At 51.3% G+C, this 16,381-nt stretch overlaps 1 protein-coding gene across 1 annotated transcript; it reads right to left on the bottom strand.

Annotated features, from left to right (window-relative positions):
• Nucleotides 1–5,209: 5,209 nt before the first annotated feature.
• On the bottom strand, nucleotides 5,210–13,398 carry Mapk8ip2 (mitogen-activated protein kinase 8 interacting protein 2). The gene is given in 13 exon segments (XM_036208446.1): nucleotides 5,210–6,008; nucleotides 6,235–6,333; nucleotides 6,948–7,018; nucleotides 7,184–7,291; nucleotides 8,133–8,242; nucleotides 8,328–8,500; nucleotides 8,622–8,697; nucleotides 9,051–9,333; nucleotides 9,335–10,293; nucleotides 10,401–10,497; nucleotides 10,615–10,890; nucleotides 12,094–12,199; nucleotides 13,104–13,398. Coding segments are annotated over 13 exon segments (2,496 nt in total). The 5' UTR covers nucleotides 13,169–13,398; the 3' UTR covers nucleotides 5,210–5,935.
• Nucleotides 13,399–16,381: the final 2,983 nt, after the last annotated feature.

Here is a 16,381-nt window from a genome sequence, read left to right as displayed (position 1 = left end):
AATGTGTAACCTTAGAGGTTTCAGCACTAACCTGATCCTTGTTTCACCATGAACACATTCCTTTTAGGAATTAAGAAACCTTATATCTACCCATCAGCAATGAAGGAAGAGTACATGTATTAATGCCAAATCCTTTTTAGTATCCTTGGCTCATCCCTCTTTTGACCCCAGTCCCCTCCCAATAAATTCCCTTTTAGAAATTTCTACTAGCTTGTTGTGATCACAGAATAATAACTGGCACAGAAAGAAATGAAATACACCCTGGCCTCCTAATCCCAGGAAATGTGTGCTGGGTAAAAGAGACTGGAGGGGCCAATTGCAACATCAACATAAGGTTCAAAGCAAAGGGCCATGCTTAGGTTGGAGGAACAGAGAGAGGCCTTAGGGACCAACCTGTGCCTACTCTGCTACCTTATCTTAGAAGAAGGGCCCTTCTAAGGAAGGAGCCATATCTGGACAGTATGGCCTCCTTTTGTACTATCCCTAACTGAAAAAGGCTTTTAGCTGAGACCATCCCAATGTGAGCTGAGGTAAGGCTCTTTCTTCCAGTCAAGACATGGCCATTCATTCCCCTCTCAAAATCAGAGCAATTACAATTACCTGCATGGGGTAAAACTCTCAGGAGAGAGGTCCTTCTACTATTCCATTGTGGAAGAGGAGATGAGGGTCACTATTGTTTACTTAAAAGGTGTCCTGGGTTTTTTTGGTTTGTTTGTTTTTGTCAACTTAATACAAGCTGGGGTCATTTGGGAAGAGGGAATCTCAATCAAGATTGCCTCCACTAGATTGGCTTGTAGGCAAGTCTGTGTGCATTTTCTTGGCTAAAGATTGATGTGGGTAGACCCAGACCACAGAGGGTGGGCAGTGTCACCCCTGGGCAGGTGGCCCTGGGTTGTATAAGAAAGCAGCCGAGTAAGCCATGTGGGGCAAGTCAGTAAGTAGCATTCTTCCATGGTTCTTCTTCCATTCTTGACCTGACTTTCTTTTATGATGGACTATAACATGGAAGTGGTTCTGGTCATAGTGTTTTATCAACTAAGCCTCCAATGGGTAAGGTGTAGTGCTGCTTATGGGATAAACAAGGTGGTCTGAGGCCTGGTGGGGAAACACAGTGAAGCGTTTGGCAGTCTGCTCATGTATGTCTATACTTCAGAGCGCTCCAGAAGACCCTTGCTTATAAATGCAGCCTTGGTGAGTGAGTTTTTTTGGCCTTCTGATGTCAGAAGACCACCCATGGGATGCTTACACAGCCTAAGTGAAGGGACAGTATTTTCAATGTATTGGAGCTGTCTTTAGTTCCTAAAAGACAACTCAAGTGACCATTACAAAGTATGTAGAAACATACTGCTCAGCTGAGCAATCTCTAAAATGTTTGATAAGTGAAGTCAATGTTTTTTTTGTTTTGTTTTGTTTTTTGTTTTTTGGTTTTTTTTTTGAGCTGAGGATTGAACCCAGGGCCTTGCACTTGCTAGGCAAGCGCTCTACCATTGAGGAGCTAAATCCCCAACCCGAAGTCAATGTTTTTGATCTTGGCTTCAACTTTCATTTTTTTTAAAGCTTTCTCTTAGCAGTTTTCAATTCATAATCTCTAAAATACTATGTATGATTCTCCATATTTTTTTTTTGCCAGAGCTAAATCCCCAACCCCCCCCCCTTTTTTTAAAGTATTTTTTTTTTAAGATTTATTTATTATGTACACAGAAGAGGGCGCCAGATCTCATTACAGATGGTTGTGAGCCACCATGTGGGTGCTGGAAATTGAACTCAGGACCTCTGGAAGAGCAGTCAGTGCTCTTAACCTCTGAGCCATCTCTCCAGCCCCATTTTTTTTTTTTTTTGGTTTTTCATGACAGGGTTTCTCTGTGTAGCTTTGCACCTTTCCTGGAACTCACTTGGTAGCCCAGGCTGGCCTTGAACTCACAGAGATCCACCTGGCTCTGCCTCCTGAGTGCTGGGATTAAAGGCGTGTGCCACCACTGCCCGGCCCCCTATTTCTTAATATTATAACAATTTTCATTATAAAATATAAGCATATTTTTTCATATCTTCTTAATATTCCAATTATGTAAATATACTTCAATTTAGTAGATTCTGTTGCTTAGTAGTTAGATTACTTGTATGTTTTTTTGTTTTGGTTTTTTGTTTGTTTGTTTGTTTCCACTTGTGTGTATCTAGTATCTGAACCTAGGGCTACATGCAGGGAGGTGCACATTCCACCAGGGAGCCACTCTAGCCTATGTTCAGTAACTTAAATGAGAATATAAGTGACTATTTCTTGTGTAGGGTACTTCCCTTGACCTAGGTTTCCCCAAGTTAGAAGCATTCTGCAGAGCTCTGAGGTTTGTGCATAAGGTGCTGCACTGTCTGGAGGACCCAGGGTATTGCAGTAACCAAGGCCCAGGCCTCCTAATGCCCAGGTGGATGGTTCCTGGGCAACAAACAGGGAAGGCCAGCAGGTGCTCCCAGAACACTGGTAGTAGCAGGGGAGGGACGGGGAGGGGAACCGGAGAGGGGTGTAAGTAGGACAGACTGAGGTTTAAAAGGAATTGCTGCAACATTTAAGGACAGTGATCTGCCCAGGTAGCTGCAGGTGCCAGGGCGACGGGGAGCCCCGAGGAGGAAGCTGTTTGTTGTATAAAGTTCCAGGAGGAAAAGCAGGGCAATTTAATCCAAGTTGAGAAGGTGAGAACAATGGACAGACAAGAGGAATCTGGTCTATCCTCAGCCCTGAAATTTAGGTGACTTGAGAAAAAATAAATGTAAAACACAGAACACAAATGGTTACAATGGATGGGGGAGTCTCTTGTAAATTCAAACTTTAGTTCAAAGTGTGTGTGGTGTCCCCTGAGCAGTCACTGGGGCCCTTTACAAGTAATCCTTCTCAACACTAGCCCAGTGGCCAATTGTTGGAGTGATTCTATGGGAGTGACCGTGAGGTCAGCTGGAGCTATGAGTTAGTGCACAACACAGCACAGTGTATGGATCTGCCCCTCATGGTCAGTTCCATGGGTGATACAAAGCTATTACTAGTAGTCTGGATCTATGGGCGATACAAAGCTATTATAACCTGTAGTCTGGGTCTGTGGGCGATACAAAGCTGTTACCAGTGGCCTGGATATTTTCAGGCTCTTGGCATCTTATTTGAGAAACTGAAATAAGCACACACCTTATAAGCCAGGTAAATTTATTCAAAGCAAAGCGACAGTACAGGTCAGATATGCTGTCAAGGGTGACTGCGGGCCATATGAGTGGGTTGTTGCCTCCAGGATTCTTTTATGGAGACTAAAGGAGGAGGAGGTGCTGTTGGCATAATTTGGGTGGTTCTCTATTTTGAAGGACAGGCTTAGAATATATAAACCCCTTGTCTAGTGCACATGTCTCTTCCTGCAATGCATCTTGCTTTAATTATATGCATGCCCAACTATGCATAGGTACAAAATGGTAAATAGGGAATTCTCCCTAAAAATTCACCTACAGAACAGTTTGCCTTAATGCACATGTGCCCCCAAACCAGCTAACACCAAATCACCCTCCCTAGTCTCATACTGGACATTAGTGGGATATGACTGAAAGGATATAAAGTTTAGTAGTCATAAAGGGAAGGAGAAACTTACCCCATTTTTCCGAGTGGAGTGTGCGTGCATCTCAATGCAGGTGGGGGTCCTAGGTTGCTAACAAGTTACTAGATACATTGTTTGGTAGGTTGCTAACAAGTTACTAGACACATTGTTTGGAAGGAGATATATGTGTGCAGTGCGTGCAGGTTAGGATCTCAGGCCGCCAAGTGCATTATTAGAAGAGGGGTGTAGCTATTCCCTATGCCTGCCTGCCTGCAAGCCAGCACAGAGCAGGGCTTGGGGGGCAGCTGGAGAGGTAGGAGGAGAGCAGCAAAAAAAGGCCACCAAGCTTGTCCCACAGCTGTGCTAATTGCCAGGCAGAAGGAAACATATTAATCATATGAAGAACCAAAGAGACATGTTGGAGGTGTGTGGGGGGTGGGGGGAGGCCAGGCCCCGGGAGGCATACAAGATACAAAGGGCACAGAACTGGAAGTGGAATGGTCTCGGCTGCAAAGCTGTGTGGGTCTGGAGACCTTTCCTCCATCCCAGCACAGGGGTACAGGTTTCATGCCACCCCCAAGCTGCTGTCTGTCTCTTTATAGCATTGCTAAGTAACAGAAAGGGATTTACAAATCTTCTTGGACATGTGGGATGTCCTGGCATACCAGCTAAAAAGTGACAATTCCACAGCAACTGGTCTTCATCCCTGATCTTTACATATATTATGAATATTTTGTTTGTTGACACACTGAAGCAACATTTAAGATGATTTATTTTTATAGTTACTACTCTTTTTTTGAGATAGTATTGCATCATGCAGTCTAGGTTGGCCTCAAATTTATACTCATCCTGCTCCAGCCTCCAATGTCCTTGGATTATAAGTATGTGCTACCATGCCCTGCTAAGAGTTTTTTATTTTTATGTAGTGAACTATCAAGACTTCCCTTTGTCCACTTCTTCATTCACAGCCTTCACCTCTTATCTTGCTATAGTACTGCTTAAGATTAGAGGGCACAGACCTATCCTCAGGGGCTACCTACTGCCTGCTGAGGCTGGAGTCACTTAGGGGTCCCAGGAGAGACTCTTGGTGAGGCTCCATAATCACCTACAGGCTACAAGCATGTTTTTTGTTTTTTGTTTTTTGTTTTTTTAAGTCACCTATTTTCTTCTGGCTTTCTGAGTATGACTTTTAAAAAATACCAATTTTAAGACCCACAGACATTGTTTCTCAAGTTGTTCACGGTGCGCGCGCGCGCGCACACACACACACACACACACACACACACACACACACACATAAAACACCACCCCCCCACCCTGACACACACAACGATCTGGACCATGCCTCTCCCCATACCCTACACGGGAAAGACACAGGGTCTGTGGCCAGTGCCTTCTTTCAGGCCTGGGCTGTCTCTGCAGGAAATCAAGTGTGTTTGGAGAAAGCCTCTGTGAGGACCTCCAGACACTGCCTCCAACAAGGCTCTAGAACAGCATGCAGTGACCCACCCTCAGCAGGACTTCAGAAAGTACTGAAGACTTCTTCCAATTCCCATAACCCCCTCACTTTGGGTCCTCTGTTTCCATTGCCACAGGCAGGACCTGAGACTTGGACCCCCAACTGGGCACCACCTTAAAAACAGCCAGGGTCACACCAAGCAGAGTTTATTGAGGCCATGGGCAGGGCCCACGTACACAGCAGGTGTCATACGCGGGGCAGATACTCACTCGCTGGACTTGCAGGGGTGTTAGCGGCAAAGCAGATGACCTGTTGGGAGCACCCCTTAGTGTGCCCTCCTCCTAGCAGCATTTGGGGGGCTTTGGGTGAGCAAGAACCATCTAATTGCCCGAAGGTTCTCTTAGAAACCCCTCCCTCTTTCCCCTGAGCTCCTTGTGGGTTGGGGCTAGGGTCCCTTCCTGTGATCAAAGACCGGATGATCCCTTGAGATTCACTATAAAAATTAAAATTCATTTATAAATCACAGGAGACGGGCAGGAGGGAACCACTAGGGGACCTGACTTCATCAGTTACCTTGAACCTACTCTCCTCCCTCAAGTCCTACCTCCAAAAGAGAGAGCAAAGAGCGAGGTCTACAGGCACAGAGAGGTGGGAGACAGAGGAAAGGTAGTTGGAGGAACAGGACGAAGGAGGACAAGAGAGAAAAGATGCATCAGAAGAAAAGTATGGCTGCCGAGGCTCCTCTCCCCAACAGCTCCCGAAAGCCATGACCTGGGGATAAAGGATTAAGAGTTCCCAGCCCAGGGACTCCCACAACAACGTAAGGTTCCAAAGGTCCCCAATCCAGTCCTTGCTCAAGCCATGGTGGCCTTGAGATACCCAGAGCTGTGTAGACAGGAGCTGAGGGAGGTGGGTGCTACTCCAGGTAGATATCCTCTGTGGGGCAGGCAAATGCCAGGTGCTCCTGGTAGTACTCCAGGAAGGCCCGGCTGCAAAGACGGAGAGAACAGTGCTCAGCCCCGTGCTCCCCCTGTAACTCCCCAGCCTTGCACTACTGTCTTGACTAGCAACCATGTCCGCACAGCACCCTTTCTAACAAACTGCAGACACACACACACACACACACACACACACACACACACACACACACCGGTGCACCTGAGCCTTTCCATGCCCCATATCCTCCCTGGGGGCCTGCTCCATCTTCCCACTCACCCCACGCTCTGCGCCACTGGTCTCATAGACTCCTGGGACACAAAGACATGGCAGGCAAAGCGGCTTAGCAGCGGGTGTTTGGTGATGAAGCCAAAATAACTGTGGAGACACGGACAAAGGGGGTGTGAGAGCACTGACCTAGCCCTGGGCACCCCATTAATGCTAACGGCAACTGCTATCCAGATGAGCAGCTTGAGACTCAAGATCTCATCCCACCCCCAAACTGTGGCCAGTCAGAGCCACTGTCCCATGGCTAACAGAGGTTACTTAAGCATTTATATTAATTCACACGTCTCATAATAGCCCTGTGAGTGTACCAATAGAAACTAAGCATAGGGAGCATCAGTATCTTGTCAAATGGCACATAGTCAGTCTGTGGCAGCACTGAGGTAAGGGAAGCAGTCTATGATCTCAATACCTAATACCATGTATCCCTAACCTTACACACACGGCACACCCAGCTACTCCTCAGCCACCACCTACTTCATAGTCACGCAAATTAACCATCCACTCCGCCACGACTTTCCTTACAGTGGAACTGAGAAGGATTCGGGTGCACCCCTGTAGAGTCGCAGCTGGACCAGTGTCTAGCCTGACTGGCATGGACTGGGCAACCATATCAGTATAGGTGGAGCCCTGGGGGGGGGGGGGGATCAGAGAACCAGTGACCCTCAGCATTTGAAAGAATATCAGAGGAACAGGAAAGTCCTTACCAGCTGTTTCGGGGGTGACAGCCACAGAATGAGATGTTCTTCATCTGGAAGAAGTGACTGCAGCGCTGGAACTGGAGCAGAGGTCAGCAGAATCATCCCAAACTGGCTAAGACCAGCCTGGAGCCACGCCCCCTCCAAGCCTCCTGTACATCCCTGCCCCACAGTTCTCCTGGGCTTTAACACCTCCCCCCACTGCCCCCTCCAAGCCTCTGGTCCCCAGCCTATCACACTCCCACCTCAGGTCCTCCACCGCTCAGACTCAGCTTGACCCCCCTCAGAGAGATCTCAAGGTCACAGGAGGCAGGAGGGCGCAGGTGCACGGTTAGCTTCCGGGCTGTGGCAATCTGAGGGAGAAGTTAGAGAAGGGAGGATCTTGAGGAACCCTTCATGGGCGCTCTCTCTCTCTCTCTCTCTCTCTCTCTCTCTCTCTCTTCTCTCTCTGTTTCTGTCTCTCTCTCTCTTTCTTTCTGTCTCTCTCTGTCTCTGTCTCTCTCTCTCTCTTTCTCTCTCCCCTCATGCCTCTGTTCATTTTAGATTACCTCAGGGCCCCAGAGACAATTCTGGAGGACAAAAGGATGACCTTTGGCCATCTTGGCTCTCAGAACAAGCCAATCCTCACTCACCCTGCACCTAGCTTGCCTCCCTTCTGTTCCAACCAGGCTGCTGCTTCTTTTGGTTCAGGTGCCAAAAACTTGTTTTGCCCACACTTCCAGCCACCTCCTGGCCTGATCCCCATAACCTTGCAGGAACTCTTTGATACAGAGCTGGTCTCTCCTGCTCCTCAGGACCCATCACCAGCCTCGGTTTCTGGGGCAGGGGGCAGGTCAGCGGGTACTGACAATTGTCCACTAAGTAGATAACTGAGTGAACAAGGGACTCCCAGGGAAGAGGCTATGAGAATTGGTTTTAATTTCCAGACAGGAAGTTGACGGCTTAGGAGAGGAGGAACCAGCAGCGAGGTGAGAGCTTTACTAAACCAATAGGCCCAGAGGTAAGTGGCACAGCTGCTTCATTCTGCCCTAGGTCTTCCTGCTTAGGCTTCTGACTCAGGCCTGAGAGCCAGCCCTGTAACATCCCCCTTCAAGGCTAGAGGCCTCGGAGCCACAGGAGCTATGCCACCCTGTGGGACTGGGGTGACATCCAGGTGGGCCTCCAGCCCGTGCCTACCATCATCTCCGCACTGACCTTTTGCATGGCTGCACACAGGATGCCGTTGCCCTGGTGACACGGTACTTCCACGGAGCCCAAGAACTGCACATCAAAGCGTTCCACCCAGCAAGGGCTCCGCTTGCTCCCTGGGGAGGGGAGGAGGGGCTGTCACATGGACCCAAGTCAGGGGGTGATACAGGAGAAAGTCTTCGGTGGCCGGTGGGGTCTTACCTAGCAGGTCCTTGGCAGGACCGGGCACCGCATGGGCATAGAAGGCAGGGAACACTCCACGCTCGCCAGTACGCATGTTGAAGCCACGAAACCAAAAGTCATCCTCTTCAGCTTCCACCAACACGGGGTCATCCACGTCCAACTCCAGTTCATCTGGATGCCGAGGGATGAACCTGAGGCAGGGTGAGAGATCGATTGAGACCAGGCAGGCCTTGGTATGTCACATACAGCAATGTCCTAAGGAATCTGCAGACTGGGGCTGGGGAATCATCATGGGCAAGGGAGTTGATGTACCTGAAGACAGCCCGGTGTGTCTGCTCTCTCTCCTCCCCGTTGACCAGACAGGAGAAAAGACCAAAGGACTCAGTGCCTGAGAGTCAGACAAGAGAGACAAGAGATGGGGAGAATCAGGAACTCCAAGGAGAAAGAAAGTATTTAAAGGCCTGGCCTTGGGCTGGAGCCAAATCCCCTCCCTGCAACACACTGTCGGGTATCCTAAGTCAAGAAAAGAAGAAAGAGCAAGCCACTATGGACTGACTCCCTTCCCCTTGGGGGAAATCACTGCTCAATGTCCCAGGAAAAAAAAGAAGTGTCTGGCCTTGACCACTTCTAGAACTTAAGGCCTCCTGGACACTTTGGGGGGGGGGGGTGCAGATAGGGCCTGGGGCCAGGATGGTGCTTCTTCCTCTGCCTGCCTCCCACCTCCCCCCACTTCCCACTCACTGGAGGATCGAGATGTGCTGTTGACAAAGACATTGAGGAACTTCTTGGAGAAGGTGAGGTCCGGACTGTCAGGAGACGCATCCCCTGGCACCTGGTCACAACCTAGTAATGTAGCTCCGGCCTCTTCCTCACTGGCCTCGCAGCTGCTGTCCTCTTCACTGTCGTTGCCCAGGCCTGCACAGCGCCGCAGGCTCACCAGCTCTAGCTGAGTGTGCTCATCCACGACTAGTGTGTACTTAACCGCATCATACACGAGCGAGGCATCCAGCGGCGCACTAGACCCGGGTACTCCTAGAACCAGGAGGGACCACGCTGTCCTCTGCATCGTCCTCCTCCTCCTCCTCCTCCTCTTCGTCCTCATCCTCCTCCTCCGAGCAGGCAGCGGAGCAGGAGCGGCCAGGGCGGGCAGTGCGGCCCGGTGTGGCCCACAGCGGGGTGATGGTATCCCGTGTCGGGTTACTGAGGAAAAGGCAGGGCCCAGGCTGCGCAGGGCCAAGCCGAGGCGCTGCAGGGGCCGGCGGAGGTGACCCGCAGAGGGTGTCCATGTCCACCAACTCCACGTGGGGCCCTGCTACCGCCTCAGGGTCTTGGCAGTCCTGGGGTACCCGGCTGGCCTGTGATGTTGCCTCTTCTGGCAGACGTGGTGCTGGAGATAAGCACTGGCCCGGGCAACGGATGGGCGAGGAGCCCTCAGAGATCATGCGGCTCACTAAGTTGCTGAGCAGCCAGGGCGAGTCGGCATCCTCGCTGAGGTCAGGCTCAGACTCAGAGCCGGACTCATACTCGCTGTTGGTGTCATCATGGCCCACGGGCAGGAAGGCAGGGCGGCGGGGAGGTTCATGCAGTGCCTCTGGCTCAGGCTCAGGCTCTGAGGCTGGCGAGGAAGCCTCCTCGATAGAGTTGGTGAGATGTGATGAGCGGCCGCTGCTGCTGCTGCCGCCGTCGCTACTCAGCTCCAGCTCCGTCTCAGAAATGGACGAGATCATGCGGCCCAGGCGTGCACCACCTGCATCCTCAGAGTCCGAGCCTGGCGATGAGAGCTCCTGGCTGCTTCGCCGGCCCTCGTGGCCTCCACTGGAGTGGCTTCTCAAGTCAGCCTCAATACCAGGATCAGAGGAAGGCGAGGCCCCACCTAACACCGGTGGCTCTGGGGGTTGGTTCCCTTCACAGTCACAACCAGGGTGTACCAGAGACCGTACCTCATGGGGCTCTTCTTCAGCGGGCATGACAGGGGCCGGGAGCTCTGCAGGGGAGGGGTTTGGGTCAGTGCCTCCAGAAAGCAGGCCTCCTTCGGGGGCACCTAGCCATTCCTCCCTTTCCCTCCCCCTTCCGCTGGCCCCCATCCCTCACCTTTAACGGGCTCCTGGGCTGGGGAACGCAGCACTGTCTCCTGCCAGGAGGATGGGGGTGCAGAGGTAAAGCCGCCGTTGTTATTGTTCAAGGAGTCCTAGGCAGGAGGACAAAATCAGTGTGGCTGAAGACCACTCCCACAATCAAGAGAGGGAGGGGCCTGCTGCCTGGGCTCCAAACTCAACTTCAGCATTGTATGTATCAGGAAGCTCACCTGCGCCCCGAGTGTGGTCAGGTGGAGGGTGGTGGGTCGGTGCTTGTGGGACTCCTCTAGGGAAGGAGAGGGAAGAAGGGTCTCTCCAACAAGTGCCTCTGAACCAGATCCTCCTCCTGCCTTGCCCTCCCCATCTCCTTCTTCCTCCTCTTCCTCCTCTTCCTCCTCATCCTCTTCTTCCTCCTCATTGTCATCGATCATCTCAAACTCCTGGAAATCATCTTGGAAGGAACAGATGGGGTGTGGCTGCTCTGAGCGACCCAGGGAGAGGCTGTCCTGCAGGAAGAAGGGACAAGACAGTGCTGGGCTAGAGTACAGCAGTATCCTGGAGTCCCGGGTATGAGGACAGGGGAAAGGCAGAAACTGAAGAGTTCTTCCCAGTTCACCCCATCAACAGAACAATGCTTGTTTGCTTGCTTGCTTGTTTGTTTGCAAACACGTCTGCTTAAGATATGTACTGATTGCTACACTTCCAGGAAGGGCCCAAATGTCTGAGACATTCTCAGAGTAACCCCAAGTAACCTTCCAGCTTTATTCACCCCCAAATCCCATCATATTTGACACAGCCACACTGTTGTTTTCATAGCGATTTAACAATTCACAACTCATGGCTTTTGATCTGTCTTATACACCAGACGGTTAAGACCACCAGAACGGGGTCATGTCCACATTATACACTGGTGAACTCACCCGTGGCAACATCATCAATAAGTAACGACAAAATGTATAAATAAGGAGAACCTGTACTCTGATGATTCACCAAATCTGTACCAACCCCAGGGTCTTTGGCACAGCCAGTCCTTCTGCCAGCAATTCCTCTCTTCCACACCCTCCTACCTACCCCCATCTGCCTGCCTCCTGCTAACCTCGGGGTTATGACTGACATTTCCTCTGCGAAGTCTTCCTGATTTCCTTAGTCTGGATTGGATGCCCTTCCCCCTCACCACACTTCGTGTCCAGTTGGAATCCCACCACTGGCCTATCCGTGATCTCTCTCTCACTTGTATTTCCCCCCCTGCTAAACGGAAAGCTGGGGGAGAGGAGTTTGCAGCTCTGCCCCCAATACCCAGAAGCCCCCTGCACTTGACACACGGCATTTTCTCGGAACAAATGAAAATGGAAACATGCAGAGACAGAGCCAGGGGGCAGGAGGGAAAAGATTTTAGAGGGCAATGAGACAGAAAGGACGTGGTGGTGGCAGGAAACCTTTGTGGGAAGTGAGTAGAGAGGCACCCAAGCAAAGGCACTCTTCAATCTCCTGTGGCGCTACGCTGGGGAGAACGGACAGAGGGGCCCTCTGAAGGGCCAACAAATGTGTTAGGAAAGACAATTACCAAAGGGCTATGAGCAAGGGCAGAGGCTTTCTTGCATGGAAGCTGAACTCAGACACCCTTAAACCCACCGGAGTGCTAGGAAAACTGAGCCTGTGTGAAGAAGCTCTCCTTCAGTCAGAACCTCCGCACCCAACCCTTTCCCCACCTTCTCGCAGTGGTCTGAATCGTAGCTAAGGCCCAGTCCGCAGTCGTCGGTGATCTCAGACAGGTCTTCATCATCAAATTCTTCCAGGCTTATGTCCTGGGGAGGCCTGAAGAGGGTGCCAGGGTCAGAGAGCTACCAGTCCTAGGCTCCTGGCCCGAGAGCTGATCCTGAGGACATTGGTGGGAAATGTCCAGCTCCCAGGGCCCCCAATTCCTAGGCTAAGGCCATGTCATTTTGACCCCAGGCACTGCTCTCCTCCGGATCCCCTTCCTTCCTCACAGCAAATGAGCCCAGAGGAGCCGTCCCTCCCCACACCCCTCCCCCTCCTCCTCAGCTCCGCTCCCAGCCCCTGTGGGTCCCAGCTTTAGCCTCTGGGGAGACACCTTGAGCCAACGGGGAGCGGGGAGTCGATGCTGCCACAATAGGAGAGGGAGGGGTCCAGCTGCTCTGCTTGTGTCCCCTTCCCCCTCCTACCCAGCAGGCCTACACCCAAAGGTCCAGCCCCCTCTCACCCCAACATCCCCCATCCCACTCCCAGAGCTTCAAGCTTGACTGCACTCTCCCCAGGCCTGGAGGGTAGGGGCCAGGCCCTAGCCTCTACGGAAAGGGACGCAGCAAGGCCAAAAGGACACACTGCCAAGAACGCACTAGGTGCAGGGCACCCTGCCTAAAATCCCTCAAAGGGTCAGTCTAGGGACCCCACCCTTGCCAGGTCATCTGTCCCGACTGGGTGCGGCTCGGTATCCCAACGGGAAAGGAGTGTGTGTGTGTGTGTGTGTGTGTGTGTGTGTGTGTGTGTGTGTACCCCACTGGATCTGCTCGACAGGGAGCAAACACGGAGGGACCCGGAGCCCGGGATGGGGGATGGGCAGCCTCCATCAGAGGCCTGCAACCCAAAGAGGCCCCTGGCCTGAGTAGCTGAAGTCGATGATGGGGGGTTGAGGGGGGGGGGGTGGTAGCAGGCCGAGGAGACCCCACGTGAAGAAGATGAGACCCGCCGAGGTGCGTACCTGCAGCCCGGAGGCGACAGCGAGTGGAAGGTGGAGAGGGAAAACATCTCCGCGCGATCCGCCATCTTCCCGGGAACCGCCGGCCGGCAGCTAGGGGGAGGGGTGAGGAGCACCGCGCGCCCTTGGTGCTCAGGCTCGCGGCCTCTGTCTCCCCACTCACCTCGTGACACGCCCTGCGACACCCGCCGGCGACACACCTCAGCGCCCTGCCAGGACACCGCGGCAGCAAGCCGCGCCGCAGGGGTGAGGGGAGGGAGTGGCGCAGGGCGGGGCCTGAGGGGGGCGGGGGGATGCGGGGTCCAGCCGGAGGAGGGGGCGGGAGCGGGGGAGATGCGGGATGTGGGGTGGTGGTGGTGGTGGTGGTGGTGGTGGTGGTGGTGGTGATGCTGGCGGTGATGATGGTGGAGAGGTGGCTGGTCCCGGGAGCCCGCGGTTGTGGCTGGCGTGGTCAGAGCGGGGAACAGGCGAGGAGGAAGAGGTGGGAGCAGGAACCGGCTGGTAGACAGACCAAAAGGAGCCCCGGAAGAGGCCGGGGGGGGGGGGGGGAATGGGTGCGACAGACCCAGGAGCCAAGGATCGTAGCGACCCGGGTCTGCGCACTTCGAGTTATCTGCGTTGTGCCGTGCTCCTTGGGAGGTGGGCGGCTCGTGGGGGTGGGTGAGGCCCAAGGAACAGCATTCATGCCCCCCAGGAAATCCGAAAAGACAGCCGAGTTGGCCGGCTCGCCAGCTCTTGCCCAACCCGCTAGACCTGCGAACGTGTGGCTGTGTGTGTGTTGGGGGGGGGGGGGGGGGGGAGCTGTCCACCCGTGGGTGCTGATCGGAGCTGGTCGGAGCTGTTCTCCGCTGGGTGCTGATGGGGCCAAAGGAAACTTCTCCCTAAAATTTGCTGGCCCCGGCTAGAGCAGTGTTTTCCCTGACTGTGCTAACGGAGCCAGGACAGTGACATTGGCCCAAAGGGTGTGAAAGGGGTCTGGATTCGGAGCCCACCATCCAGGGGCCAACACTGAACTTTCTGTGTGCAGTACAGACTGCAGAACCTGAGAGATAAAGGTGGGCACCAGAAGAGGTTGAGGCTGTGTTCTTTCAACAGAACCACACTGCTTCTTGAGGCCAACTAGGCTCTTGGCTCTGTTGTGAGTATGGACAACCTCCAGTGTGAAACGTGGGCTTGCTAAGGAGTTCTGTAGAGAGAAAGGGCCGAAATGGAGCCAACTGTGAGATGGAGAGAGATCAAAGTGGTGAGGGACAGGCTAGAGAAAAAGGGATAGGGAGCCTCCAGTTGGAATGAGTTCTGAAGGAAGAATGAGGCACTAGTGTATTAAGGCTGGAAACTACAGGGCAAAATTCAGATAATCCATAGGGGCAGAAGGAACTCGGATAGTCAGTAAGGACACCCTGGTCAACCAGTTTCTTAATTTCTGAATGGCCAATGGTGTGTGGCTTCTCCATGAATTCTCCAGGATTTCTGTTCAGGATTCATTTGGAATTGTACAACCTTGAACTCATCTCAGACTATAACTTCCACAAGCCTCCCTCTTCTATCACATCCAGGTTTCAAAAGCATAAAGGGTGGGGGGAGCTTTTACTTCCCAATTGATTTGTGGTATTTGTGGGATTTCTATTTAGCTCCAAGAGCACAGAGTCTCCAGCTTTAGGATCTGAGAGACTGTGGTACCCATCTCCCTTTAGCCACTAACTAACTTTCTGAACATGAGCCACTGGTTCAATGCATCAGAACTCAGTTTCTCCCTCTCTGCAGAAAGGTGTTGTGACACACAGAAAACCCCTGGCACAATGGTTTATGAATTATCACTCCATGTCCATCCTTCAGAAATGCACAGTCAGGCATGGTGGCACATGCCTTTAATCATGTCTTGCAAGAAGCAGAAGCAGGTAGATCTTTGTGAGTATGAGGCCAGCTTTGTCTACATGAGTTCAAGGCCAGCCTGGTCTATATAGTGAGGCCTCAAGCCTTACAAAAAAAAAAAAAAAAAAAAAAAAAAAAAAAAAAAAGAATATATGAAAGAGCAATGGTGACTTGCACACCTTCCTTAAGGGAGGGGACTTTGGGGGAGCCTGCTGACATTGGCTCAGAGCCCTCTTATTTATCATCCTCAGTGTTTCCCAACCTCGCTGTTTTTTGTTTGTTTGGTTGGTTGGTTTTTTTCTTTTTGGTTTTTCGAGACAGGGTTTCTCTATGTAGCTTTGCACCTTTCCTGGAACTCACTCTGTAGCCCAGGCTGGCCTCGAACTCACAGAGATCCGCCTGGCTCTGCCTCCCAAGTGCTGGGATTAAAAGCGTGCGCCACCACCGCCTGGCCCAACCTCACTGTTTTAATCTTAACTTTCCTTTTTACCTCAACATCCATTTCCACTGTAACACATTAACAATTCTCTTTCTTCTTGAACTGTGCATAAAAATCTCCATCTCTAGTGTTTGAAGTTTCAATCTGCTGCATCTTGGTGTAGATTTATTTAACATGTCTTTTCTGCCTGAGGCTCACTGATCTTAATTATATGAATCTCTTTTTCATCAGTGAAAAAAATATGAATCATTACCTCTTAAAAATATATTTTCCCATTATCTCTTTAAATACTGTCTCAGAGCCAACCGTGGTGGCACAGGCTTGTCATTTTGGCACTTATGGTGTTGAAGCAGAGATAGCTCAAGTTTAAGGCCAGCCTGGGCTACACAGTGAAACTCTTATCTCAAAAAAGCAATCTGCTCCATTCTTTCTTTTCTTTCAGCACGCCCCTTAAACTCATGTTGAATTTTCTGTCTCTGGCCTCCAGGACTCCTAACCTCTGGCTTATGTTTTTCACCCCTATGTCTTTTCAGACAGTATTTTCAATACTTTATTCACATTTATACATTTTTTTCTTTTCAACTGTTTACAATCTGTGGATAAAGCTGTATACTGTCTCAAAATTTCATTAAATTTAAGGTTCCACTAAAATTTCAATTACAAAGCCAGGTGTGGTGGTAATGCATGCCTTTAATCCCAGCACTTGGGAGGCAGAGGAAGGTGGATCACTGAGAGTTCAAGGCTAGCCTGGTCTACATAGTGAGTTCCAGGACAGCCAGGGCTACACAGTGAGACCCTGTCTCCAAAACAATAAACTATTTCAAATACATAAAAGCTTCCATTTATTTATTTATTTATAAAAACAGAGTCTTGCTATGGTGTTCTCAAATTTATAATCCTACTGCCTCAGCCTTCCAAGTACTGGGATAGTAAGCAGGCACCAACACATTTGGCTTATTTTGATTTCTAC

This window comes from Onychomys torridus, chromosome 16, assembly GCF_903995425.1.
Source record: "Onychomys torridus chromosome 16, mOncTor1.1, whole genome shotgun sequence".
Lineage (NCBI taxonomy): Eukaryota > Metazoa > Chordata > Mammalia > Rodentia > Cricetidae > Onychomys > Onychomys torridus.
This window is presented reverse-complemented; position numbering and strand designations above follow the sequence as displayed.